We start from the raw sequence: 27,522 nt of genomic DNA, 5'->3' as shown, positions 1-27,522 counted from the left end.
TATTTCATAATTTAACGGATGTTAAATTTAAAAGTGGATCTAGCATAGAAACAGCAAGTAGCATATTTAAGAGGCATCTTTTGCTTGCAGCCTGTGTTGAAAATGGCATGCGCTGAGTTCAGTACATTTGACTACCCATTTCACTACGCTTCTAGGAACCTGATAAAGCTTTTCCTTATCTGACACCACACAGCAGCAGCGACGTTTATATTTAACACTTCAGAGCTTCCTTACGCATTTACTCGAAAATTGGTCCCAAGACTAAATATGTGGACTTATCTTGAAATAATACTCTCTTTGAAAAATGCATTCTTAATACTAATCTGGACGGATAGTTCACAAATCATAATGGCAAGACATGATTTTAAATGCTAGCATGTTCAGCATTTGCTATCCGCAAAAATAGCTCGCCAGATTCATTTCTGCTTCTAAAGAAGTCATTTCTCTTAGTTTACCTGGTTGTGGCACATAACAGAAAAATATAAGAATCGAAGAGTTACTAAAACCAAAATAGGCACAAAATAATCTAATACTAAGTGCGAAATCCATTTCAAAAACTTTGTGTATGTGCACCACGTCCACAAAGTCCTTAGCCGGCCTGTAACTTCGCGACCGTTTGCATTTCACATACTTAGACTTCCAATTACAAAAGTGCTTCAGATGAAGCAAATATTCATGTCTGGGCATGTTTAAATAAAGAAAAAATCAATTTTCTGAAAATTACAAAATTTAACATATAAGTGGTACTTTGATTACGAGATTTATATTTAGCAAAATTTTATATTCATTATAAAAAAACAAAGCATTTGACTGCCGTTGAAAAAAAAATTAACCAATATAGTTCATTTTAAACTTCGAGATCACATTCAGATTTTATACACTCTGAAGAGCGAAATGTTTGAAGAGCACCTAACATGCACAATGATCCGAAAGTCCTCTGGAGTTAGTTTGTAAAAGAGGAAGAGGGGAGACCATTGGAAATGCCCGTTGGGGGATTCTTCTACAAAACCAGGACGGTTGTGGACAAACTCGTACTCTTATCTATAAGGCGCCTAAGACTCATGCCAACGAAAGCTGCTTCCTGTGCCTCTCGCTGCGATAAAATTCCAGGACTCATTCTAATGTTATTATCAGACAACTGATATAAATCCCAATAATATTTTTAGAGGATTTCAGGTGCTTTTGGGGCTTTAAAATAGATAAATCCAGGCCCAAGAAGACAATCAATCGGATTCAAATCCATACAAAAAGGCCAGCCAGTGCATGCTGCACATGCACTGTCCTCTTGTATAGCCAAAGGCTGTGATTTTTATCCCGAATATCGAAATAGATCGAACAGACCGCAAGTGCTGTTGGAACCAATAAGCTCCTATACGTATTTTTTTTAACCTTCTAGAAAATCTTCTTCCCAAGAACGGCTTTATATCGAATTAGAGGCGAAGTACCTTTGATACAATACGGAATTGGGAACATTTGGACAGAAAAAGCTATCCAAACCGTGACTTTAGGTATTTGAGGTACATATACCGTTACATCATCCTCCCTGTGGCAATCCCTTGGAAAACGTCATTTAACGTTACCATTCATTTCAAATAGATACTTGAGAAGCTGTATCTTTCTACCTTTTATTAGACCCCCCTTTTTTTGTTGAAAAAATAGTCATTTTATACATATCGGCAAAGGTTAAAAGCTAGCTAGCAATCGTGAAAACTTTATTTGAAGAAGATTTTGAATAAAATTCTATGGATTTTGAAGATGACTGGACGTAAGTTCTTCAATAGCAAAAACGTTTTGCAAAAGTAGATGAAACAGCAATCATATTTATATAAAAATTAATGGGTGGAGTAAAGGAAAGTGAATATAGCGACATCTACCGATTAAAGCAGTAATGAAATAAGATAAATTTAAGATATTATAATACTAGAAGTTTTGGGAAGAATTGGATTGGATTTAGTATCAATTAATTAAAAAAATTCTAATATCTTAGCTTTTCGCGTTTGTTCGTTGTTTTCCTCGATAGATGACGTTATACTGGTTTTCGCTCTCTGATTTCCATAGTCACATGGTTGTTGCTTTTCCCATCTTTGCAAAAATTGTTTGCTTTTTCAAAAGAGAGACCTATATTTGATCACCCTGGAAATCGATAGAGTTCCATTCAAAATTTATGCCAGTATAAGTTTGTCCTCCCCACCAATTTTAAGTTTTGCATTGGCTTGTTTCTCTTCCAGTTAGGCACAGTATGCTTTCTTTTACAGAATGAAAAATGTACCTTCCATTAAAAAGTAAAAAATAGCTTATAATCTGATAAATGGGAAGAATCTTAAGATAGCTTCTTCAATCACTTTCATCCCCTAATAACTCCAATCTTGACCAGACGATGATGGGACCATAAAGTTCTTTTCCAAGTCGCGTGCTTCTGACAGCGGGGCACGAGCAAGAAAAGCCAAACGATTGCTGGGCGTCTCCGCACAGTGGGTGTGGTCGACGAACGAACGTAAACGAGGACAATCAGCCCGGACGCGTTCTTGACCTTTTTCCGAAAGGGTTCCTGCTGGTTTAAATGGATCCCGAGGGGCGAGTCCGGCCATCGAAGGCCCTTTGTCGTTATCTGCATCGCCTGATTTGGTATTTAGAGAGCGCTCCTTCGATTAATTATTTTGTATAATGCAAGGGATTATTTTGCAGACTGATACCATATGACATCAGGAGTTTAGGGGAAGAAAAAAAAAAGTAGTGTGCATTGCAAAGTTTGTTTTCTTCGAAATAAATGCTTGCGAAATTTTAAATTTAAACTATTAGTAAAAGTATCAACTTTGATACCTCAAAGAGAGAACTGTTAATGTAATTGCGCGAATTTTCTGTCTCGACAAATTAAAAATTGTGACCTCTTTACTACGTGCTGGAAGTATTTCTTACTAGCCATGTGCACCAGCGATCCATTGGAAAAAAGTTGCACAGACTAGAATAATTAATTTTTTAAAACTAAAATAAGTGCAAAAGTCTCTACATGGCAATAATTTATGACGTGATATTACAAAAAATAACTTCGCCTTCCAGATTGTTCTACCCAGCCATTTCTGTTTTCTGCCACTGGAATTTTTAATTCTTAAACTAGTTTGGGCGGTAAACTTTTCTTTAAAATACTATATTTTTAACTTAAATTTTTAAACTGCAGCTTTTTTCCTCAAAATTTTTGCACTGCAACTTTTTTTCCATTTTTAAATGAAAAAAAAGAATTGAAATTCTAGTAGTATATTGTTTTTTAGTATATTAGCGAATAATTGGAATTTTTTCTATAATTGAGACTAATTTTTCCCTCATTTAATTCACTCAAAAATTAATCTTAACTATTTAAATTTAAACAGTTGAGGGACGTTGTCGACTAGGAAAATCATAACTGCATCAGTACTACTTTATTAACTTTGCATGCTACTTTCTGTATAGTAGAAGTAGCTGACTGATTCATCTCTACAATAATGCTTTCAAGATTTTTACGTAACAGGTATTTTCCTGTCAGAATCACTTCGCTATATAACGACTATGTAGTTAAGAAGGGTTTCAGCAAATGGCACCATCACTAAAAAATTAATATAAAAATTTCAACGTTGACCCAATGGAATAAAAAGCGACTTGAAGGCACTGGCATTAAATTAAGAGATTTTAATTACGGGTGACTTCCGTGTATACGGCGTATGACTTACGAAAACGAAAATTCGTCGAAACACAAACCATTTTTATCTTCGAATTATTTTGGATGATAGATGTATAATTTACTCTGCTTCTTTTTCATGTCCAGTTTGTCACATTACCAGGACATTTATCATTAACGATACCTGATTTAGTTCTCAAATATATTTTCATTTCGAATGGCTTCAGATCTTTAATTTGTGGTTCAAATTAAAACTATAAATTGCTTAGCAAAACTTTTAAAGATTTAAAAACAATTTATGTATAGTTCAATAATTTACAATTAAAAAAATTATAGTATCTCTTATGGATGTAATTTATAACATACCTAATTCATGTGTTTTTTAATTAATTGATAATTTTATAATTATTCACACCTTTATAATATTTAATAATATATATTTTAACACCATTTATGACGTGCCTGTCTACAGAGTATTGCACACCGTCTAGCAACGAATTTTAAAACTTAATTTAGAACGACTTTCAATTATGCAACTGAGGCTGATTATCATAGCCGCAGCTTTACTTGTTACTCGTCTGTAGTTTTATATCTAACAGAAGCTTTCAGATCCCAAGAAATATTAAAATTAAGTGATAGATAACATATAGCTTTAGAAACGATTTTCATTAATTAAAATAAGTTCATGAATAAGCAAATGTTCATGAAAATTATCAGTAGAATTGTTGTAAATTAAACGTATCAAAAATTAAATCTACGAGAATTTATTTAGATAAAATTAAGCTAAAGAGGACTCTCAAGGTCATTAGTCACTAGTGACCTAAGGATTGACAGTCACACGGTTCCGCAGCTCCCCTGACCCATCACACAAGTAAAAACCGTAATTTTATTAAAAGATTTTGTGGGTGATGGGCCAAAAATGCCCTTTGCAAGAGAACTGAGGAATTTTTTAACTAATAATCGCGAAAACTTGGGGTTCCTGTATTTCGGCTTTATGTGGTGTTTTGTTGGTGTTTGCGCATTGTGTTTGACCTTTCCTTTTAATTATTATAAACTTGTAGAGACATTAGGTTTTTTTGTAAGCAGCCAAGATGAAAAATTAGCAACGCCTTCGCCGGGAATCGAACCACTACACCACGAAGGCTCACTAAGAAGGCGGAAGAAATACCTTATAAACGGCTGTTTTTATGATTTTTTCCCTTATGTTTCTCTTTCGTTTTGTGACGTCTGAGCTACAATTGGGTTTATCCCATTGGTTATATGTTTTACTTTTTTTTTTTTTTTTTTTTTTTTTGTATGTTTTCTGTTATTTTTCCGGTCGGTTTCTTTAGGTTTTTAGATTGTGTGTGTTTTTGCGGTATTTTTATGGGGGTGTGGCTGGCTTCATGGATGTCCTTATTTTTGGTATGAACTGGCGTGCCCTGATGTTGTCGTATGACCTTGCGTGGCCAAGTGGACAGATGGTTACATCAACCACTCAGCAGCACCCTGTACCAGGTTAATGCGTCATCAGGGCACAGGGCATCAGGGCATTAAGGAATCAGGGCACAGGGCGTCATCAGGGCACAGGGCATCAGGGCACACGTCATCAGGGCATTAAAGAATCTGCTTCTTGTTTCGATACGTTGCACCTGTTCTTTACATTTTTGCCAGATAATTTTTAATAACTCTGTATATTACTATGAACTATACATGATTTGTGAATATATATATTTTTATACCAAAAAGCAATGTAAAATTGAAGGAAATTTTGTGTTTAAATTAACAACACATCATCAAATAAACAGAAAGAGCAATTTCCGCATCAATTGTATTTTTTATGAAAATGTGCTAAAATAACAGTTCGTAGAAAGAGCAAAGCGTATTCGTTGTTGCCTATAACTTTCTGAGTATGTACATACAAAAAATTAATCTTCAACATACATACAGTATTTAAACTCACAGAAAGTTGTGATTGTGTTATGAATAAGGATAAATACATGTTTGTGCATAATATTTTATCTTAATGGCTTTGTTTTTCATCTGCAGGTTTAAGACTATGCTGTCTCTTTCTCGCAGTGGCATTCGGCTCATGCTTACCAGATGGCGGTAAGTGATTTGTAGTCTCTCATACCTTCATTTAAACATCTTAAGATGAATACGCGCGCATTACAAAACGAACAGCGCTTTCAGTTGCAGATATCTCTGTTAACACTTGTTTTGTAAAAGCTCTTATAAAAGTCCATGATTTCTTGAATACTTGAGTTGGAAGTTCCTTCGAGACGTCGTGCCATGGCTACTGAGGACTCGATATCGAGCCTCAGCACTAGCAGAATAACAATGGACATCAGTCTTCACTGATGCCATTTACCGGCAAGCACAGCCATTAAAAAACCCAAACAAGTTTATCAGGGTCAATGTTCCTTCTTACCTTCTTCGGGAACATGCAAGGACCTGACTCGGAACAGAGAGCTTACTAAAGCTATGTTCACTAATTGTGGGAAGTAGACAGGATACACAAGAAGGGTATACAAAACCCTTTATTTTTCTCTATTTTACAAAAATTTCCGTACTTCGGAATACACCGACCCGCTACTTGGGGTCTAACGTAAAAATATAAAAATAGAACTAAACTCTAATTTAACTTTAAAATAATAAACGTGGAAGATTGGCCTTATAATAACAGGAAGCCGTATGTAGAACAGAGAACTGTTAACACTACAATACGTTTACAATTTATCAAGAGGATTAAAACCTCTGGCCTGGAAGGCAACAAGCAACTGCGTAACTTCTAAGGTAAGCGGCCTGCTTCGACTCACTGCTTCCTCTCTCTCACTTGGCAAAAAGCCACAACTTAAATACTTGGCGTTCGCCAGACAAACTTTGCCTAAAAACCTTAACGCTTATAATTCTGGCCGGAAGTAGAAAATAAGAAGTGATGGTAAAGATTTAAAATAAAATAAACGTTAGTAAAACTTAAGATCCTTACAAGTTCTCCAACAACAATTTATTCTAATTACAGAACATAAATGGTGCTACTGACAACAAGGTCACATGGCTATAGCACTTGCACTTCACCGTACACTCATTGGACCTACATAAAAATTGTCAGTAATCAAAAAGACATCATAAAATGTGAAAACTTTATTCAAATCTGACATTAAGTCAAATAACGTCCGCAATATATGATATCCGACATCTAAGACGGTTCCTTTATGACAATTATTTAATTTTCCTAACGCATTAAGCTCTAAGCTTCGCGATGCCCTATTTCTTATCGGCATATGATTTATCCAGCTTATAAGTTTTGCAAACTTGAGTTTCGTCCAAGTGAGGTTAAATACCAAGGTATTGTAATGGTAATTGTTATTTCTGCCGTTTACTGACTCGCGAACATGCCTTTGGGTGTTTGTCGTTGGTCCCTGAACTTATCACCAATGGGGGAGTATGACTTTGCCAGCTCTATCATCAAACTGTAACTTAGATGTCTTTCGGCATGACCATGAAAGTTACTGATCATTAATGGTAATCTGTGAGTCGATGTCTAAACTCGTAAAACACTTATACGGCATAGTGATCAACTAACTTTAGCCGTACTTCAACCAAGGAGGAAATAATGCTCAGTAAGACACAACGGCGACGTGATGAAAGCTCCAATAACCTTATTAAGGTTAAACTCCTGCTTTAAACTTAAACCGCATCTGCATGCGTTTCTACTCTGACACGAACCAAAAAAGGCAAAGATAGAACTTAATGATATCTTACTGTTAGCAAGACTTAAGAGTAACTGTCACATAGTCACTTATGAGGTGACTTATGAGGTGATTGCCTGCCCATTTAATCGAATACAGTAATGCACGTGGATACTACCTGCTCCCAAAGAGGGATGTTTTCATGCAAAGCTTCCTAAAGGAAACTCGTATTCGCGTTACGCGCGTAGAAACCAAGAAAACGCCCATTTGCAGTCTCAGTTCTTCACGGGATTTGAATCTCTGTCGAACTACTAGTTTAGCGGTCTTTTTTACTTGGCCACAATCTCTCATAGGCCAGCAATCACTGATGTCGCACAGTACAGTGGTAACATGTAGATAAATGTAGGGTAATATAATCCTGGAGGTAGAATTAATGGAGCTGTTATCTGAAACCCTAGCTTTACGACCGACCAGAGCTATTTCACCGATAAGCTTTTCTGTTTTGCTTATTTTCATCAGCCCAGTCAGATAGCTAATTGCATGTAAGTATATGTTTTTTACCGTTTTAAGCATGCTAGTAAGAATACTATTTTATAATTAATCTAAAAATTTTCTGCATTGCTATTGACAAATTTATTTTTAACTCATTGCAACTAAATTTTAAAGCTTTATCAGTTTATAACAAGCATAAAATGAAAAATTAATAAATGCATTTAAATAGCAATGACTGACGTGGGGAGGTAATTTCGAAACAAATAGTTTAGTCATGCTACTTATATACGGATGGCTAATTTAAGTGAGAGCCGTGAAATTTAAACTGTGAGTGAAATAACATTATTAACTAATACTTTAATAATAAAAATGATGGTAAACATAATATGGATTTTTTGGTAAATCTTCTGCTAGTAAATAACCAGAAATAAAAATTGAAGCAAATAATAAATCGACTTCTGGATAAAATAATAAAAATCTCCAAAATTATTTTTTGCACTTAATGTTACGTCACACAATCTCGTATTCTTCCTGTATATAAATACTTACTTCATAATACCTCATCCTTATTATCAAAAATTTGATGAAACTAAAATATATTAAGCAAAAAATACGAAATAGATTTGCAGAATTTTTTACAAGTCATATCCTAGAATTTTAAGGGGAAGATAGATCACTATGGAAGTCATAAAATGCAAATACGTTATCTTCTTCGTGGTTTACATAAAAAGGCATACTTTAGTTCTAAGAAAATATTAAATATTTTGAAACAGAAAACTTTTCAATTTAATAATTTCATAAATTATAATAATATATTTTGGTATTATAATTTATGAAATTAATTAAAATGATAACTGTATTCACAGATTTCGTATTACTTATAGCATTTATGCACATTGCTCTTAAAACAAATTTAAACAATAGCTCTTCAAATTCAATTTGGTATTAAATAAATTGAATAAAACAAAAATTAAACGACTTGAATTTCGGTAAAAGTATCATTTAAAATTCTAACAAAATCAAAGCAGTCCTATAGTAAATAAGAATATTTTAATTATTTTTTTAATATTCTTCAACAGAAATGTAAAAATGATAATAAGCCTTGTAAAGACATTAGGTATTTTTGGAAGCAGGAAAGATGAAAAATTAACAAAGCCTTCGCCGGGAATCGAACCGCGGACCTCTGGAATACCGGCGCAGTGTGCAGACCACCACACCACGAAGCCACGCCAAGAAAGTGGGAGATATACCTTATATACTCCCCCTTTTAAAGGGCGACTGGGGTTTTTAGGGGACCCAATCGCCAAATCCTGGGTGGAGAGAAATCTTCATCCACTACCCTTTTAGTTCGGGAGCCACCGTAGAGACGTTAGGTATTTTTGGAAGCAGGAAAGATGAAAAGTTAACAAAGCCTTCACCGGGAATCAAACCGCGGACCTCTGGAATACCAGCCCAGTGTGCAGACCACCATACCACAAAGGCACGCCAAGAAGGTGGGAGAAATACTTCATAGCCTTTATATATATTTTTGAAAATTATTTAAATAAATTATTAAAAAATAAAACTTTCAAAATTCATTCTAGCTTAAAAAATAATAATCCAAGAATTAAAAGAGTAATTTTTAGCCTCAAAAGATATATCATTAATATTTTATGATGATCATCAAATAGTGATTAATATCTATAAACATTATTTGAACTTGTTTTTCTATAAAAATTTTTAATTTAATTAATTTTACGCAAAACTTATTGTTTAGTAATTTAAAATTGCGTAAATAAAAAATCACACAAAGTTACATTTAAAAAATATTCCTCGAAATATTCATATTCAATTACCATAATTCCACCATGCTAAAAATATTATTTTACATATATTATTCATTAAAAATTTCACAAGCAATATTTAAATAACATCACATTCTCTATATTCATCATTATATTTTCAGTACAAAAACGACGATACCTATGCCATTTTAAAGCAGAAAGCAGAAATAGTGTGAAAGGAAAGAAAATATAAATGACTATATATAAAAACAATATACTTAGGAGAGTCTAATTCTTTAGTTTTTGATGCATTAGTTCTTTCTGAATATCCAGCAGCACAACAACAACAAAAAAAAAAAAAAAAATGTTATCGCTTTAAATTTTAAAAACATTGAAAATATTGACGAGAGTCGACGCATCCGATTGTAACGAGGGAGCGGACGAGAGCCGATATAAGAAAGGGAGTAGGGTGAAAGCTGACTCTTTTCCGGTCTCAGATTTGGGCGCCATGTCCGCTCCAAAGATACCTCCTCCATAAATACAGCTTTCAAAAGTTTAGAAAATATTATCCGTAGTTTTCAAAACCTCAGATGTCATCTAAAACTGCAAAAGCAATTGACGTCAAACCTGCGTTTACTATCTAAAATGGCAAATCTAAGGATTTGAATTCTAATTAACAGGCACTCGAACGCTTGTACTTTCGCATTTCAGTTTTTTGATAAGATCCTTATTTTTATAGTCAAAGTGAAGATGACACTTCATTTTCCAAGACATCATTCCCTATAAAAAGTAGGGAAAAGCCTTCTAGCCAACGGGGATTCCGCGAAAAAGACGGCACGTTCGAAAGCAGACGTCGTTCCTTTTAACATTTTCTTTTTACCCCCGAAAAGATCAACAAAATCCTTAGCTCGAATACGTCGAGTTCAGTTGCGAGGAGTGCAAGACTACACAGTTTTAGAGCTGGGGTATTAGAAGGAGTTTTCTCGTCTCGGCTTCGGACAAGGATTCGGAGATAAAGCCGAGCGGGAGGGATTTTCCGGGGACGTGTTTATCCCTTTTTTGACAGGGACATAACCAATATTACAATTTTCAAGTTTTAAGAAAAGGGAAATGTTTCTGACAAACTGCAGGAACATTTGTTTCACTTCTTGAAGACTTAAAGTGGTATGATTTGCAAAACCGAAGTGAGACAGGAATTTGCCGTCATAGGGGAAACGCCAAAGTTAATAACAGATATTAATTTGTTTACTAAAATGAAGATTTTGCGAAGGTAGATTAAAAATAACAGTGTACAGTTAACAATTATAATAATTGAAAGGTTCAGATTTTCTTAAAAAGGAAATCAGAATATAAGCGTGTAAAATGTAACCCTGAAATTATAGTAAATTACATCTATTTCTGTCGCGTCTTTTTGTGGTGGAGAAGTCAGCATGCTCAGCTGGCTTTTGGATGGTTTTCGCGGCAAAGATAGGGTTTGATTTTCTTCGAATTAATGCTCCCTCGCCTCCAAAAGTGAATAGTTTCAAGAAAATTAATATTACAGTAACAGTGTATTACAGTAAGTTTCACCTATATATGTTAATTCATGCTTGTTTGGAAAGTGCATGCTATCTCATTCAGATTTCAGTCTCTTGTTTTCTAGAAACTAAAAATAGCATGAAACTACAAAAACATAATTCTTCAAGACAATCAGTAAAATACGAACTGTTTACCATTTTATTATTTATGTATCAGTGTTTGGAACAGATAATGATATTTCATTTTAACGCCTTCTTTTCAGATTTGTGCAAATGGATGAACGGTCGAAAGTACTACATCGATGTGGGCGAATCCGGTATCATAAGTGTGGAAAACACTACCAGTCTTGGCAAAGATCCGAACCAACCACAAATTCCCCAGCGATGTAGTGTCGAACTTATCACTTGCCCGTCTTGCCATCTGGAAATCTCTTTGCAGAGGCTGGATATACCCACTTGTTCCAACGATAACACCTGCAGGTACTTCACTTATAGGATTTATGCCTAAATTTTAATTATAAACACAGACATCAACGCAGTAATTGAATTAACCATAATGCTATGCAATATTGGAAACTGCAAGATAGAGTTGACTATCTATAAACGGCTTCTATTTTTTTGTAATGGGCCGCAACTGCTTTTAAAAATTAAAACTCTTTGTCCTCTCATTTATTACTACGCATAACTAAATAGTACTCATTTGATAATAGAAGAAAAAAGAAAGTTAGGCGAACAAAATCGTTTTATTTTGAAATGCCTACCTCATACAATCATTCTACATAGGCATTCATAGCACTAAGCACTTGTACAATAAGACAAGTTTTTTGCATATTTTCTCATACACTTTTAATACTAGCGAAGTGAGAAATGAAGTTTACATTTGCCAGAACATTTTATAATGAGCAAAGAACTTTCTGAGATGGGCATCTTTTTCATCATCATCACTGCAACGTAGAAGTGTATGGCACCGGTAAGGTTGTACAAATAGTTCTTTCCTGGCAAGACCTTAATGCTGTTGGGAAATAATGGATTAAAATACAAAATAAACTAGTTTTTCCCCTCCTTTATTTACATTCCGTTCTTTATTTTCTTTCATTACCAAATGGGGTCTATTTCTATATCTGGTAATAATTCTCAAATATTAATTTTCCAATGCTTTCTATTAATCGTGTTGGTATGCCTCTTAGATATAAGGCTGCTTTCATTATTTTCTTTTGTAATGTGATTTGTAGAGAACGGTATGATTTTGGTGTAGATCAGGAACTGTACCGAAGCTGCCGAGAATTTCTCGAAACTTCTTCCAAACAATTATATGCATCACGTCATGTGTTGGAAGTTACCTTCGTCCATCTCCAACCACATATTGTGCAACGATGTGCAAAATCTTGATGATCTTTATAAAAACTGCGCAACAACCAGATGATGAATAAGCTACTGCAAGCTGTGTAACTTCCAGCTAGTCGAAGTGGTTATAACCAGGTGCCTTTGGAATCGGCGTTGAAAATGCAAGAAAGTTTTTTAACAACTCGTAATATCCAAGCATCTCAGACCTAACCACGGTCTGATGGTATAAAACAATTACGATAGTAAGAATTTTTACTAACAAGCCACGGACACCCCATAACACACAAAGAACGTTACCAATGAGATCAGAAACGCTTATAGTGCAATATTAAAATGGAATTGCAGAAAGCCTATGCTCAGAACAAAATAAGTTATAACTTACATGCCATGATGATATGCAACAAGTATGAGACAAGGTAAGTTTCCGAAAAATTCTCAGCAATGTCCTTTTCAATCCAGGGGCTCAGTTCAGAGAAGGAACTCAATCAGTTCAGAGGGTTAAAGGGATATAACAGATATACATGTCCCGGATATTCTTTGATATATTTTTAAGTTTTCGCAATCTCCGTTAGGGAACAGCTTTCATGAGACTTAAGTTACTGAAATAGAAGACAAATTCATTGCCACGAAACAGAGAAATTATAAAATTTATATTTATCTTTTGCTTTTTCCATTCTCTCCAGATGTGATTTCCTGTGGATCAAGGAATCTGCGTACAGCAAGTCAGGCCGCGAATTTTGTGGTTTGAAGGAGAATGGTTCTTTGGATCTCGTTTACGAATCCAAGACAAAACTCGTGTCTGTGGACTTTCTCTACAGCGGTTCCTACAAGGAAGCCTTCAGCCTCCATTTCGCAGCGAAAAGTAAGTACGTTTGCTATTTCACTCCTTGCAGTGAATACTACATCTTAAGCATCCCACAAAAATAATTCCAGGGATTTGAAAATTTTATCTACCTTTCCGTAACTGAACCCATTTTCTTCAGAAGAAAAAAATCAGTTGAATCTACTTTATTTATGAAGAAAAGAAATGCATATTAATGAAGTCTTTTGACATGCTTTTAGCTTTCTTAGAAGCGTTAGTAGATATGTAACCGTGAAAGAATTTTACATAGAAAATTTTTTGTAAACATTAAAGCTGCTCTAGGTATTTACCCTTGGATATGAGTCAGCCCTCCACGAAGGCATCCCTTTCCCTAGGCAGATAGCCTTCGCACGGTTTTCCATATTCAAATAAAACCAAACCTAGATATTTACAATACAGAAGTATAAAAGTAGCAAATCTAAATGCTTAAAATACAGCAGTATAAATATAAGAAATCTAGATATTTATAATACAGCAGTAGAAAAGTAGCATGCATAGAAAATTCATTTTTAAATGATCTTATTTAAAGTTTGCGATTCTTTAAGTTTCTTTCTGAGCTAACTTTCCCATTTTCTGACAGTTCATTCAAATTAACAGTTACAGTTATGATCATTGTTTATTTAGCTGTTCTAACGCAATAGTTTCTGTTTGTTCCAATTGGATTCGGATAAATGAGCATTATGCTATAAATGTACGTTTAAAATATTTTAATGCAGTATATTTTGCCTTCTTATGTCCAAATACTGAATTTCGAATGTAAGAACGCTTTTCTTGAAAACGGAGATGAACCAGTATTTTGGAGTTCAGCGAAATTATGACAAAATATACGAACCTGCCTAAAGGAAGGGTTGTTTTCTTGGAAGTATTCTCTGAGAAAAACTGGTTTACATCCATATTACACGCAGAAAAAACTACGCAAATATTCACGCAGCCAGCTCCTTCGAACGCAAATCGACTACCAGTTTGCTGAACTATCAGTTATTCACCTCTGGTAAACGAGTTTAATACAAAGTGCGAGTTGCAGACAATAAACATTTAGCCGCGACCGATTCGACAATTATATAAATTAACGTGATCAAAAAGTATCGGGAATAATTCTATAAAGCTTGGTTTCAGTTTACTGGTCAGTATTTATTACATTACCTTCAAAGTAATCAACCCTATCAACTACAGTGCTCTTATCCTTTCACGACTCTCACTGAATTTTAGGTATTTGTCTCTCATTAAACGTGAAATCTTTATCTTAATCCTAACATTCAGTTGCATTAGCATTTTGAAATTCAGTACAAGCGATTAACTGAATTTCATAGAAACAAAGTTCTAAAGTGGAATGGTATAAGGACTAATTGCTTCAAAGCATGTATACTCGGTTTAAGAGTGACAGAAGATTTCTGTAGCATAAAGGATAATCATCGGGAGATTTGGGAATAATTGGAATTAGCCCTCCTCCCATATTTTTTATTCACCGCAAAAATTCTTCAATTTTATAGGAAGATAATAATAACATGGGGCAAAGACGGGATTGCAAGCTGAATGATCCAAAACCTCGTACCAAAGGTTTTGTAACAGATAATGTGTAGTTTAGGCAATAGGTGTTATAAAAGACAAAGGTTATGGAACTGAAGGAAAATTTTTTGTTAACAGCAACAACAAAACAAAAACAACAACAAAAGAAAAAAAATCCAGCAGTCAAAACTGAATTTTAGATGGGTTGGTGACGAAGTGCGTATCTGTCCCTCTCTTAAGTCAATGTCCTCTCTTAAGTCCCTGTCCCTCTCTTAAATTCCATGGGCTATTATTATGCATGCTTATGTGTAATAATGGGATGTACTTTGATAGGTTTTCCTTTAAAAATAAAAAGATTGCGTTCAGCTAAACATATTTTTCTAGATATGCCTTGTATATGCGTTTTTAATTGAGTTAAAAAGAAAGTTATCCTCTATCCTTTTGGGACTCCAGCCTGAATTACAATTTCTCTGATAAGCTGCATGCATATCGGACCTGTGATTCCGCTGAATTTAAGCCCTAACGAAAGATAACATTACAAGGCGGATTGATAATGATTAGTAGATCTCTGTTGACATTAGAAATGTCTTTAGTGCAGTTTTTCTAGCATATTTGAACCATTATACTATGCTACCGTGCATTTGTCATTCATGATATTTGATAGGTGTAGCACAAAACATTATTTTACTTCATGCCAGTGACTCTTAACCCGTACGTCACGGTGACCAGTGCTTAGAGAATCAATCCTGCCTGTGATCAGCTGTCTTGGTGACTACCTTGTCTTTTGGTTTGATTATATTTTAAGAACCCATTTGTATTTAGTCCTTGACTGCCACCAACTTTAATTTTGTCTGCTGGTTTATTCAAAAAGATAAAGCAACTCGAGTTTGTGTAACTCTACTTGTGTTTAAGGGAAAGGATACTTTCCTGGAAAGCCATTTGCCAGTATATGAACCCTGGCGAAACTACCAGAGTTCACAAGTCTTATTCATTTGGCCAATAATGAAAAGATTTCAATTTAATATTTTTAAATAATCTGTCTAACTGATGTAAATTAAAATACTGTTACGAATTTTGTGTATATGTAATAATTTTAGTGAAATTATATGTGAAATTGTAGTATTTTTTGTATGATGTAACATGAAATGCTTGAAAGAGACGAAGCTCTGCCGGAAAAATAAGAATACAGGGGCACGTTTACTTAACATTAAATTAAATGGCTATCTCGCTAAATTGGCAAGTTATCGTCAAACTGGCGATAGCTTTGCTTATTAATTTTTATTGCTATATTTGGCGAAAAATCGCCAAAGGTAGCCACACTTGGCGACTTTTGGTGACAGTTTGGTTCAGTCCCTGTGTAACTATATAATTGGCATTTTAATTAAATAACTGCTATTGATCTCTATATGTAACTGTAACCATATCTGGCCCTCATATTCCTAACACTAATTTTGAGAAGGTATTAGATTTCTCGGCGGCCGGAGGAAAACCATAAATAAATTTTATCAAGCCAATCTATAATCTATTCAATCCAATACGAATTCGTCCTCACTTAGCAGTAAATTTGTAGAACAATGAGGCTTTTGGAGCATGAAACATGAAAATTCAATTATAAGCTCTCCAGGACTCCAGGCATGGATCTTCCAATTATTAGTTAAACGTGCTGACCACTTACTCTCCAAGAACACGCACTGAACTAGGGTATGCGATTACTCTTTACAGCTCATCAGAAAATAGTTTTCAGTCTAGTGCCAGAATCGCAAGCTGTGTCTACTGCTTACAAGCAAAACTGTCGCGCAGAAAGATTTAAGGGTCATCTCGGAGAAATAGCATCAAGAAAGAAAAGAATGTCATTTGATTTATAGTTTTAATGAGTATGCGTCCTCTGAGAACTAAAAACTGCGAATATATCACGCTTAATCAAAGCCACGTTCGGATGCAAATTTGATCGTCTTTCCTGATGAATTAATTCTGCAAAGCATTCATTGCGCCTTCAAAGTAAGAGTGCGTTAATATCTTCTTCACAAAGCGTCGCCACGGTGACAATTACAATTACGTTCTAAGCGTAATATAATTAAAATGAATTGAATTGAGGATTCTTTGGAAGGCTAGGAGAGGCGTTATACTGAAAGACGTAACCTTTTAAGTAATGACTTTTATTACAAGAGTAAAAGACGCTTATTTATTTACAAGAAGTATAATTTATTTACAATTGCTTATGACGTTGACAATAACGAAAAATGATAAAGAAGTTGTGATTAGGAGCAGAATCAAGATGATGAACTTCCAACCTACTGATAACATGAGTGGAACTAGTTATTTTGAAATTAAGATATCGGCCGGAATATAAAACAAGGTTTCTGAAGTTGCAAAATGTTTTCAGATCCAAATTTGTTTTATCATTAAGTTCGATATATTACAATACGGATAATGCATTTTTGAAAAGTTCTGCCGTTGCTCCAAACACATGTGCGAAGCGACCTTGCAGATATGCAATATTCAAAGTGTTAACCATTTGACAGAGCTTAAAATCTTTAATTTTATCTTTCAAACTTAATCATTCTGGAATCGCAATATGAGAGATTTAAAAGCAGTAAACTCACTTCTTAACAATTTTATGCAATCGGCACTCGTTATAACGACTGCTGGTTTATAACCTTTACAATGACAGATGCAAAAATGCCACAATGGATGAAAGTACTTTATATTTTCGCTATAGAGACCAATCCTTGTAACATTCTTCTTTATATCGTTTCTCATAATATCATATCGTTTTAGCCATCGTTAGAACGAGCATCCACAGTATTATTTAAAATGTATTTAATTTATAACCAAACGATAATTTTTATAAATACACTATTGAAATTAAAAAACAGTTTATAATGACATATATTACGTACTAAAATAGAGAGTCGTTTGTTTTCAATTCCTCTATCTCTCGCAATTAAAATGCCTTTCTGTAACATTAAAGAATCATGTCAAAGAAATTTATTTATCAAAGTTTCAATTTATCAAGTTAGTTCTCTTACATGAGAGAGCCTTTTATTCGGCTCCATTCGATAATATTTCTAGGACTTATCACTGATGCGAGTAGAAATTTCAGGAACAGGTATTAAGCTTTTATCTATCAATAGCGTTTCTTAATCTCCAGTCAGGCAAACACAAGTGGTCCTTGTAATCCTCCTAGATTTCCAAAATAAATAAATTAAGATAAAATAAATTAAAAATTAATACAAAAATAAAATTCAAATGAACTGCATATACCACACGATAGCTGAAAATCTCAAAGTTTGGGAATTACACATGGCAATCTTTTTTTTTCCCAAACCTGACATTTAAAGACATTATTCCCGAATATCCTATCTACGGACTTCCCACTCTAGCTTAGCAATAAAAGTTATTTAAAATAGTATGACTATAGTGCTTCTTACCTGCATGCAACTAAACATAGAACAGCTATGTAAGAAACAACAGTCTCATGCGTCTCATTAGTGTGAACACCAACATTTATTTAATTGTTAATTAAATAACGTCAAAATTTTTTAAACTCTAATAGCCTTGAATTATTAAAAATAAATATACGTTCTATTAACTTAATACCGAAACAAAATTAAATGATTATTATATTTTAAAAATTTATCAGCCTTACCAAATATTGATCGCTGTAACAAATCAAAACACAAAAACTATTAACTTTTCTCCTCCCACCTTTAAAAGTTTGATTTTGGATTGAACCGCCGTTGGCGGACTGCTATGAAAAGAACGATTGAGCAGTTATCTTCGGAGAGCGCCACATTATGTATATTACTTTGAGCTGTAAACATTATGCTTTACTTCTTTTATATTATGTTTGAAAGAAAGTATTTTAAAAGATCAATCTGTCGAGTGCATTTTTTTTGTTTGAAGTAAAGAAATGGACTTTTCTGTCATATTGCTATATTCGAAAGCCAATTGGAAAATAAATTCAAACCATTCAACAAATCTGGAGGAAAGGATCCATATGTTGCCCTTAATTGTTAATTTTCAACGGTGTTTTTGTTTTTATAGCGCCTGTCTACATTGTCAAAGTCAATTCCTATCAATTAGAAAATTTTATCCTTAATGACTAGAGATCCTCTGTTTCCATTTTGTTAAATATCTATTTTGTTTGCATTTCTTACAATCTTTGGTACCGGTAAACACTGCGACGCTATGTGACTTACTGTGAACTAGATATTTATCCAATTCTTTGAAGTGGTAACAGAATCGGAAAGATCAAACTGGAAGTTATTTTAAATGCCTTTCATTTACTGTTTTGCAGAAAATATATACATCTACAAGGGAGGCCATGATTACTATAAAGGCAACAGCACGGGTTTCATCAAATCCCCCAACTTTCCGGGTGGCTACCCCAGCGACTACAGTGCAGAATTCATTCTTCAGAATGTAGATTTGTCGGGATTCGTGCAGCTGATCTTTACAGACTTCCAGCTCTCTCTCTGGTCCTATGTGGAGGTAAGTCCGACACTTTTTTCTAGTTTACTGTTCTGAAAATGCTGTGAAATTTAGAGTTACTTGACACAGTAAAATGTAACTAATTCTACATCTGATGGGAACGCATAATAACTACAGCAAAGGACTTAAAAGTTACTGGTAAAGTTCTGATAGCTTTAGCAGAAAACCTTGAATGTTTATTTCGCGCGAAACCAAAGGCTGATTTTTGAATCAAATAAACGTCATCGACATCGATGATATCTAAATGAGCTGCCATCACAGCAAATATTTGATTAAGATAAAATACACTAGGGTTATCTGCCGTTTGAGACAGATGCCTTTGTGGTAGAATTTCTGAGAGAAAACGGCGCGTATTTACTTGGGAATTCAAACACAACCGGACGAATGGGAGGACTGAAAAATAGCATAGTTTGATTTTGATATCGCATCATTATTTGAAGTAATCATCCTGTGTTACTGTGCATATCTCCGAGTATTCCACAAAATGTTTTATTTCGTCTTTAAAAGACGTGTTTGGTTAATTGCATTTCTGAAAATGTTTTCTCTTAAACAGCTGCAATGATAGAACTGCTAGCTCATTAAGTTTCGCAAACACTGAGGGCCTAAATCAGAACCATAACGTGGCAGTGTGCCACTATATGGTTAACATTATTCTCCATTTTCTTCGAAACTTAGTCAAAGCTTGGGACCTTAAGGACTTTCTTCGCTAAAACCTTAACTACAATCGTTTTTTTTTTTTTAAAATTCAAAAGCAATTCCTACTTTATCATTACTATCAAATGTGAAATATGAGGACCTACAAAATCGAGTCCCCGCTGTGTTATAGGTAGCATGTGATGGTTAGAGTATGTAAATGTCATAATACTCAGACCATCTATGGCATAATACTGAGCCATAGAAATAACTGCGCAAAACATCCAAGAGGCTAGGATGCTTTGATAGAGAGGACTCTTGGCATATGAGGGAAAAGAATCAAGGGCGAATTGGCCATCGTTTAGAAACTTATGCCATTCTGTTCACTGGTCGGCAGATTTTTTTCTTTAACTGAATACAGCAAAGCATAAATGAAAAAATCTACCTTAGGAAAGAAATGTCTTCATGGCAGACCCAAGATTGCTATGTTCAAAGCAATATTGCGAAGGTTCTAAATACAACTTTGCTGTATGTTTTTATATTTTATTCAAGATAAATTTCTATCTTTTCTTAGTTTTGTGGTAAAGTTTTTCCCATATAAACAATCAAAGTCTCTTTGGACATTCAAGCTGTAGTACTTACTTTTTAGGGTCGTTATGTCTAGGTTTAGATTAATCGGTTTATATTTGTTAAAACAAATTAAATATAATCTATATAATCTTTGAAAAAAAGTTATTATTAGTCCAAAGGGGCTTTACTTCTGAAGGACTATTGTTTTCGTTTTTCGATTTTACATTGAATCACTATAAACGGCGAATCACTTTTCAAACTGTTGTCACCAAATGTTAAAGTCCTGCATTATATTTGAAGAAATTAAATAATGAAAAATCTGCATAAATGTGTGTATATTTCTCTCGTTGTGATAAAACAGCGGTACATAGAGCCATCGAATTTTGAATGACATAATCCTCCTACGAATATGGGCATGTGGAAGACCAAATTTGAAATTTGGAATTTGTTTTATTATCGATTTCATATTTTGTAAAACTTTAACGAATTTTTAAGTGACAAACTCAACGATTTAAAAGCGAGCAATGGCAACACTCTACGAGGGGGGGGGGAACCTTTTTATCTCAATCGCGGGGAACTGTGTATCGAAAATTTTAAAGATAGGTTCATTTTAAAATTATTTTGCGACATTGCTATTGAACTTAATTTTATGGTCTAAGTGCAAAGAACATGATATTTAATAAATAAATGTAACACACAAAATGTTAAAAAACCTCCCCTTTAGACGTAATTCAAAATTTGAAACCTTTCAGATTATTTTTTATTGTCCGCTATAGTAGTTTTTTGAGAAAATTAGAAAGAGTGAAGTATGTCCATTCACTTAATACATGTACCTCTTTACCTCTAGATTTTCGACAGTAACGGCACTCGTATCGACGTCTATAATGGTAACACGTTCAGGCCTCCAGCCATCATCTCTTCTGGTCCCACGCTGACGGTCAAGTTTCAGGCCAATGACGAATACCCGAGCACGGGCTTCCAGGCCAAGTACACTTTTGTCAGCTGTAAGTAAATTTATATCTTTTTTCTCCGATTATAATGCTCTTGATTATTTTGGATGTAGAATAATGCGTTACAACTTACCAGCTATTAAGTATGCAATTTGACAGCAAGCTAATTTTTTCCCTCTTATTTATTGAATTACGTTTTTCTTCCTTTCTTTTCAGATCCAGAAAAATACTGGGTGAACCGTCCTTCAACTGGTAAGTACGAATCTTTTCAACCGAATAGTTCCGTCAATTGGGAACATTGATATTGATCACTTAAGTGTTACACCCCACTGCCCTCAAAACTAGTGCGGTGCACACTAGAATACATTTTACCTTCTTATTTAAAAATTTTTAACTTATATATATATTTTTCTTCCCTTTTAAACACTACTTTTTTTGCATGATCAGATTTGAAGCATAGTCCAGCATTTCATCCAGGATGTAATAAGGAGCTTTTTCCTCTCGAATATTTTTTGGATTAAAGATTCGACGTTAGTTCCTGTTTTTCACTTCTGGAATATCTTTAAACTATTTTGAATACTTTTTTCAGGATCTATAATAATCTATAAATACATCATTATAACCGAATTTTTTGGCGTTTACAAATGAAATACAGGCCCGGCACTAAAGGAAAATCAGTGGGAGAGATGAGAAATCATCGTATTCAATTCCATAAACGTTTGCTGCATGTTAATATCATTTTAGCTAATTTTATCGCTAGAATCATTGCTTAGAAAACTTTTAACGGCAGCCGAACGGAGTTTCAGACTGCGTCTTCAATTCTAGATTTCAATAACATTCTGATTATCTAGTCTATTACTGATTTAACTAACTATTGCTACAATAAAATTTAAACATATTTTCTAAACTAACAGTAAAATTACACGAAGATCTATAAAAGAAAGAAGAGGAGAAGGAAAAAATGTCGTAAAAGCAAAGCAGCAGTTATACACGGGCTTCCAAAATCGACTAAAGCTGAAGAACTAGCTTTGCAATAGATCATTTATTGGACAACTAGCGCAATGGAATATAATCATCGTAAACTAGCCGGATAATCATGAATACGAATCTCATTGGGAAGACCTGATTGGCCTTTCTGGCAAATTTCTGCGTGGAATACCTTCGGAAGCCCTGTGCCATCCATCCTGGCATATTTCCTTCTCGGAAATATCTTCGCTAGTGTTTATGTTTTGGACTTCTTGTAGATGTACGGATCTTGAAGATGAATGAATTAATGGATTTGGTGTCATTTCCTGTGCTAAAGCTTCATGCATAAGGAACAACAGTAACAACAGCAGAAGCTATTCAAAATTGCGGTAGTAACGAGACTCAGTTCTTTTCCAAAACAGTTTCTGTTGTCAGAATAAAGCTACGGTAATCACCTCAGTACGATATCTGTTTATATTTTCATGGAATTTCTGTTAAAAACTACCCTTTGCCTTCTGGATTCGATATGTTGATGACACTTTCGCGCTTTTCACACATTAGTAAAATTCGTTGTTTGGTTTTTAAACATCACATCTGTAGTTTTGATTCTTGAAGAATTTCTTGTCAATATGGTTTGACATAAATCCACCAAACTAAAAAGAGCATTAAATTTCTTGTATTTACGAAACCTGCATCTAAAGTTCGGAAAAGAGAAATAAACAGGTATTTGACAGATAATCACCAGTTGGTTAATTAACCACAAATTTGGCTTTGTGGTTAAGTAACCAACATTATCCACAATGCTTCACTTGGCGAACTGATTGAAGCTTTTGAAATTCGCGAAATTTGCTTTCTCTGAGCTGATAATATTAATTTCAATCCAGTTTTTCGCAGTTCTAATATCTTAGCTATTCTAATATCGTAGCTCTTTCACTTGAGATTACTATTTTTCTTGTCGGCGCTCTGTTTTTTTTTTTGTTTTTTTTTTTTCTCTTTGCTCTGCCCATTGATTTATGTTGTTGCTCCTCCCACATTATCAGACTTTTAGAGGAGCTGCTTAAAATCGATACATTTGTATTCTAGTTCTGCTCCAATCTAGGTTGCGATTTTGGCTAATTTCAATGTTTCTGGTTATTTAGCAAACATGCATTACTTCAGTATTGATAAAAGCCCTTTTTAACATCTTTAGCACTGGTGAGCTAATAGCCAAACCACGTAATGCGTTTTTCAGTTTAATATCCAGACAGAGAGAAAATATCCTGACAGGACATGATTAGTGCCAAAGGGTAATGATACATCAGGATGTATAGGTAACAGCAAAGTGTTGGAAGCATACGATGTGGCACATAGTTGATATTAAATAGTATGCAACAATGATATTCAATGCCATTGCGTGAAAAGCAAAATAAGATGGATAAACATTCAGAAGCAATATACAATGATACAGGTTTCATTTGCTTTAAAAGCGTTTTATAGTAGCTATTTTTTAATGTTAGATACTATTTTCAGGTTACTTATAACTAAAGTTCTGCGTGCATTTTAGATTGCGGTGGCTTCGTGGAGGATTCCGGAGGTGCCATCACCATGATGAACATGGTGCCTAGCAATACTTTGCGGGCCTTCGACTGCATCTGGCTGATACGACCCAGAAATTCACACATTCCAGATACACAGGTCTCCATCCGTGTGGCTCAGTTCGAAGAAATGGGTAAGGCAGATACCTGAGAAATTTTCTCTCCCTCCTTCCAGTTTTCCGCAATATTTCACTCCGTTTCTTTTCTATACACTGAACTGTTACTGCTTTAAAGAACCCTGAAGTTTAATTTTATTTGAAAAGTATGTAATAATTCTTGATTCCTTTTTTCATATAAAGCATACGATTGTACAATAAGCACAATATTTTATTGAACTCTGCATATGTGTTGTGTTTTATCAAAACGATCGAATATTTTTAAGTCATGAAAAACTGTAAAAGAAATGAAGTTTTCGCAAAGCTTAAATATTCTTTCACTTTTAGGACCGAAATCGATCTTGAGCATCCGACAAGGTCAGCATTCCGATGCCCCACTTCTAGAGTCGGTGACAACCTACCAGCACCATAAGATGCCACGAGGGCAAGAATTCATCGTGCCCGCCACTAGTGGCTTCTACATACGTCTGATAGGTTATTTTACGAACAAGTCTCACTTGGCCATCATCTACACCACCTTTCGATATGAAGGTAAGAACAACATGAAATTAAAAACTAAGAATTGATTCTAAATACGAGGGTAGATCAAAAACTAAGTTGAAGTAACTCGCCGCAAGAGTGCGCTGTGTGTCGTAATCTTGGGCAATGCGGAGAAAGGGACATTTTCTGCTCAGACGTCTGATAGAAAGGTTAGTGCTGTTTCCTATTTTGTTGTGTGTGGATAGTGGGTTAAAATCAATAGCGCGTCAACTGGATGTTCCAAATTGGAGGTGCGTGCAACAATCAGATTCCAGCGGGCCAAACGGATGAATTGCACGGACATTCATCGTGAAACCAATGCTGTATATGGTGAGAGCACAATTTCTCGGCAAGGTATTGGAAAGTGTTGTCAAGAATTTGAAGCCGGACGCACGGATATCACGGAGGAATATCTCGAAGGGAGGTCAGCAACGTCTAGTAACTTTGCAATGTTGACCGCGTGGAAGCGATCATTAGAGGGAATTGGCGCATAAAACTGCGGGAAATTTTCAGCATGCTGAACATTTCGTATGTCAGTGTGTTCTCCATTATTCACGAAGACCTTGGATTTCGTAAACTGTGTCAAAGATGGGTTCCACGTCTTCTCATCGATGATCACAAGGAACAACGTTTCGAATCCTCTCTGACATTTTTGCAACGATATTCTGCAGAGGGCAACGAATTTCTAAGGCAAATCATAACAGGGGATGAAACGTAGGTCCACCACTTCACCCCCGAAACGGAGAATAAACTTTTCTACACCGGACATTCCGGGATATCCCACTAGCCTCCTAAACATATCCCATCATATCCTCAGAACATCCTATATAGGTCCCAGCATATGGGATGTTATTAGGATTTAAAGTCCTACTTACTAAATCCTCAGGAAATCCCGTAATATCCCAATTTTCTCCTAACTAATAAGATCTAAATAAGATAAAAAGCATCTATGGCATATTTATCAAGCTTATTCTCTTCACTCCAAAGTGATATGCCATTAAGCTACAGTTCGTCCAAGCTTGGAACATCTTCCAACTTCTTAGCTACACCCGGACTCTTATCCTCAAAGGTTAAATGGCATTCTATTCAGTTTTACAAATCTATCTAAACAGAGGTTCTTTAGTTCACTGAAAGCATAACATACCGCTTAGCAAACTTTATAAAAGTTGGTTAGTTAACATATATAAAAGTCAGCATTCATTAAAAGATATTTAACATGCTTGGTAAAATTAAGATTTTATTACCTACAAAAATGAAATTTATATAATTTAACCTCATTGTGACAGTAAGGATACTTGAATGAATTTGAAGGAAATATATTTCCTTACTGTGATATTTCAACTCTTCTCATTCGATTTCAGATCACAACATTTGCAGGTAAGCTGCAATGTTTAATCATGAACTGAAATTAGTATAGAACAGTTTCTTCAGTATACACAGAAAGAATTGGAGGGGGGGGGAGAAATTTAATTACTAAATACTTTTATTTACGGTAATTACATTTAATTAAGTGCCAGTTAGTTTCAAAAGAGTGTTTCCGTTCACGGCAGTAGTCAGCTAATCTCATTAATTACCTTTTTCCTAGTTGTTACTTCTAATTTCATCGACCAGAGCGCCATCTGAACTCATTTGTAACTTCTTGCCTTTGTAAATTATCTCTTTTTCCCATCACTTAAATTGAGAATTTGGATAAAAATTTTAAATTCTGCGATTTAAAATTCATTTGAAGAGTTTCATTTCTTACAGAAAGTGAGAAGCAAAGATTCGGCTGCACGAATGAAAGGTGAAATGAGCTGAAGTCATCGACAATTTTAAACATAGTATTTATATTCTACAAAAGTTTGCTTCTAATTTTCCAATTACAATGGATATCCCTATTGCACCTCCCCAATTTCAACAAATTTCTTCTTTTAACGTCAGGTACAGAATAAGTACTTATTCATTCAATTCAAATAAATATATAAAAAGATATAGCTTGTTATCTGAATTATTATTGAAGTTATTACAAACAATTTTCGGAAACAAAAACAGAATCTGCTTATCTGGTGATCCAGCAATAAATATCATGAACTTAAGTAAGTATAAAAGAAGGACATGAAAGATTCGCCAGATGATTTAATTATGGATTAACACCTATTTTTTGCTAAATAATACTTTTAAATAAATAAATAATGCACGTTCATTCCTAAATCTAAAGCTTCTGAAGTCGGTTGGTTAATTTCGTGAAGTATGCTATGAAGTAGCTATCTTAGGAGTGATGCCTTCGTGGAGCGCCAACTAGGCGAAACTGAATCATATTGACGTAAAACATGAGAAAAACCACGAAAACCCTAAGTATATCCCATTCACTATGAATGAAAACCCGAAAGAGCTACCAATATACTGCCAGTCTTCCAAATGATGCCTATTGGAAATCTCTTAACACAATTTGTAGGATATTGAAGCTTTGCCCTCTTGCATGGTCACGTGGTGTAACTGATAGCACCATGACTAACAATCGAAACATGCGGTAGCTTGAATTCCGGTGAAGACATGGATGATTTTTTGTTTCCTGCTGCGAAGAAGGAGGGCACCTAATAACTCTGCAATGGCGCTTGGTTAGAATGTGATAGATGATATTTCGCCACCACTTCGATTTTATCGACTGAGTCTCGTTCTGAAAAAAGGAGTGAACTCCCAAGTCGCCCTTTGGATCACCTTCTCCTTGCATGTCGTCGCGGTGTAACTGATAGCACGCCCGGTTAGCAATTGGATAATAGGTACTTCGAATTCCGATTAGGGCAGAGAGCCTAATAGTTCTACAAATCTACGAATTTTTGCCGACTTGCCACAAATCTGTTGATGGACTTCTAGCAGAGATTGTGGGGGTTACTCGGAATGACAAGCTTTCAAATCA

At 34.8% G+C, this 27,522-nt stretch overlaps 1 protein-coding gene across 6 annotated transcripts in view; it reads left to right on the top strand.

The window, feature by feature from the left end:
• Positions 1–27,522, top strand: part of LOC118184426 (uncharacterized) — a 235,469-nt gene that overhangs the window by 199,557 nt on the left and 8,390 nt on the right. For all 6 annotated transcript variants that reach the window (XM_085811864.1, XM_085811865.1, XM_085811867.1 and 3 more), the window contains 8 exons: positions 5,678–5,737; positions 11,356–11,572; positions 13,120–13,298; positions 19,105–19,298; positions 21,349–21,505; positions 21,668–21,703; positions 23,961–24,125; positions 24,435–24,638. In XM_085811864.1, coding sequence (XP_085667990.1) covers positions 5,678–5,737; positions 11,356–11,572; positions 13,120–13,298; positions 19,105–19,298; positions 21,349–21,505; positions 21,668–21,703; positions 23,961–24,125; positions 24,435–24,638 — 1,212 coding nt within the window. The remainder of the gene's footprint in view (positions 1–5,677; positions 5,738–11,355; positions 11,573–13,119; positions 13,299–19,104; positions 19,299–21,348; positions 21,506–21,667; positions 21,704–23,960; positions 24,126–24,434; positions 24,639–27,522) is intronic.

This window comes from Stegodyphus dumicola, chromosome 2 (assembly GCF_044657685.1).
Source record: "Stegodyphus dumicola isolate Sdum_Otavi_A_Nest chromosome 2, ASM4465768v1".
Taxonomy (NCBI): Eukaryota; Metazoa; Arthropoda; class Arachnida; order Araneae; family Eresidae; genus Stegodyphus; species Stegodyphus dumicola.
The sequence above is the reverse complement of the archived record's forward strand: the minus strand, read 5'-3'. Positions and strand labels throughout refer to the sequence as shown.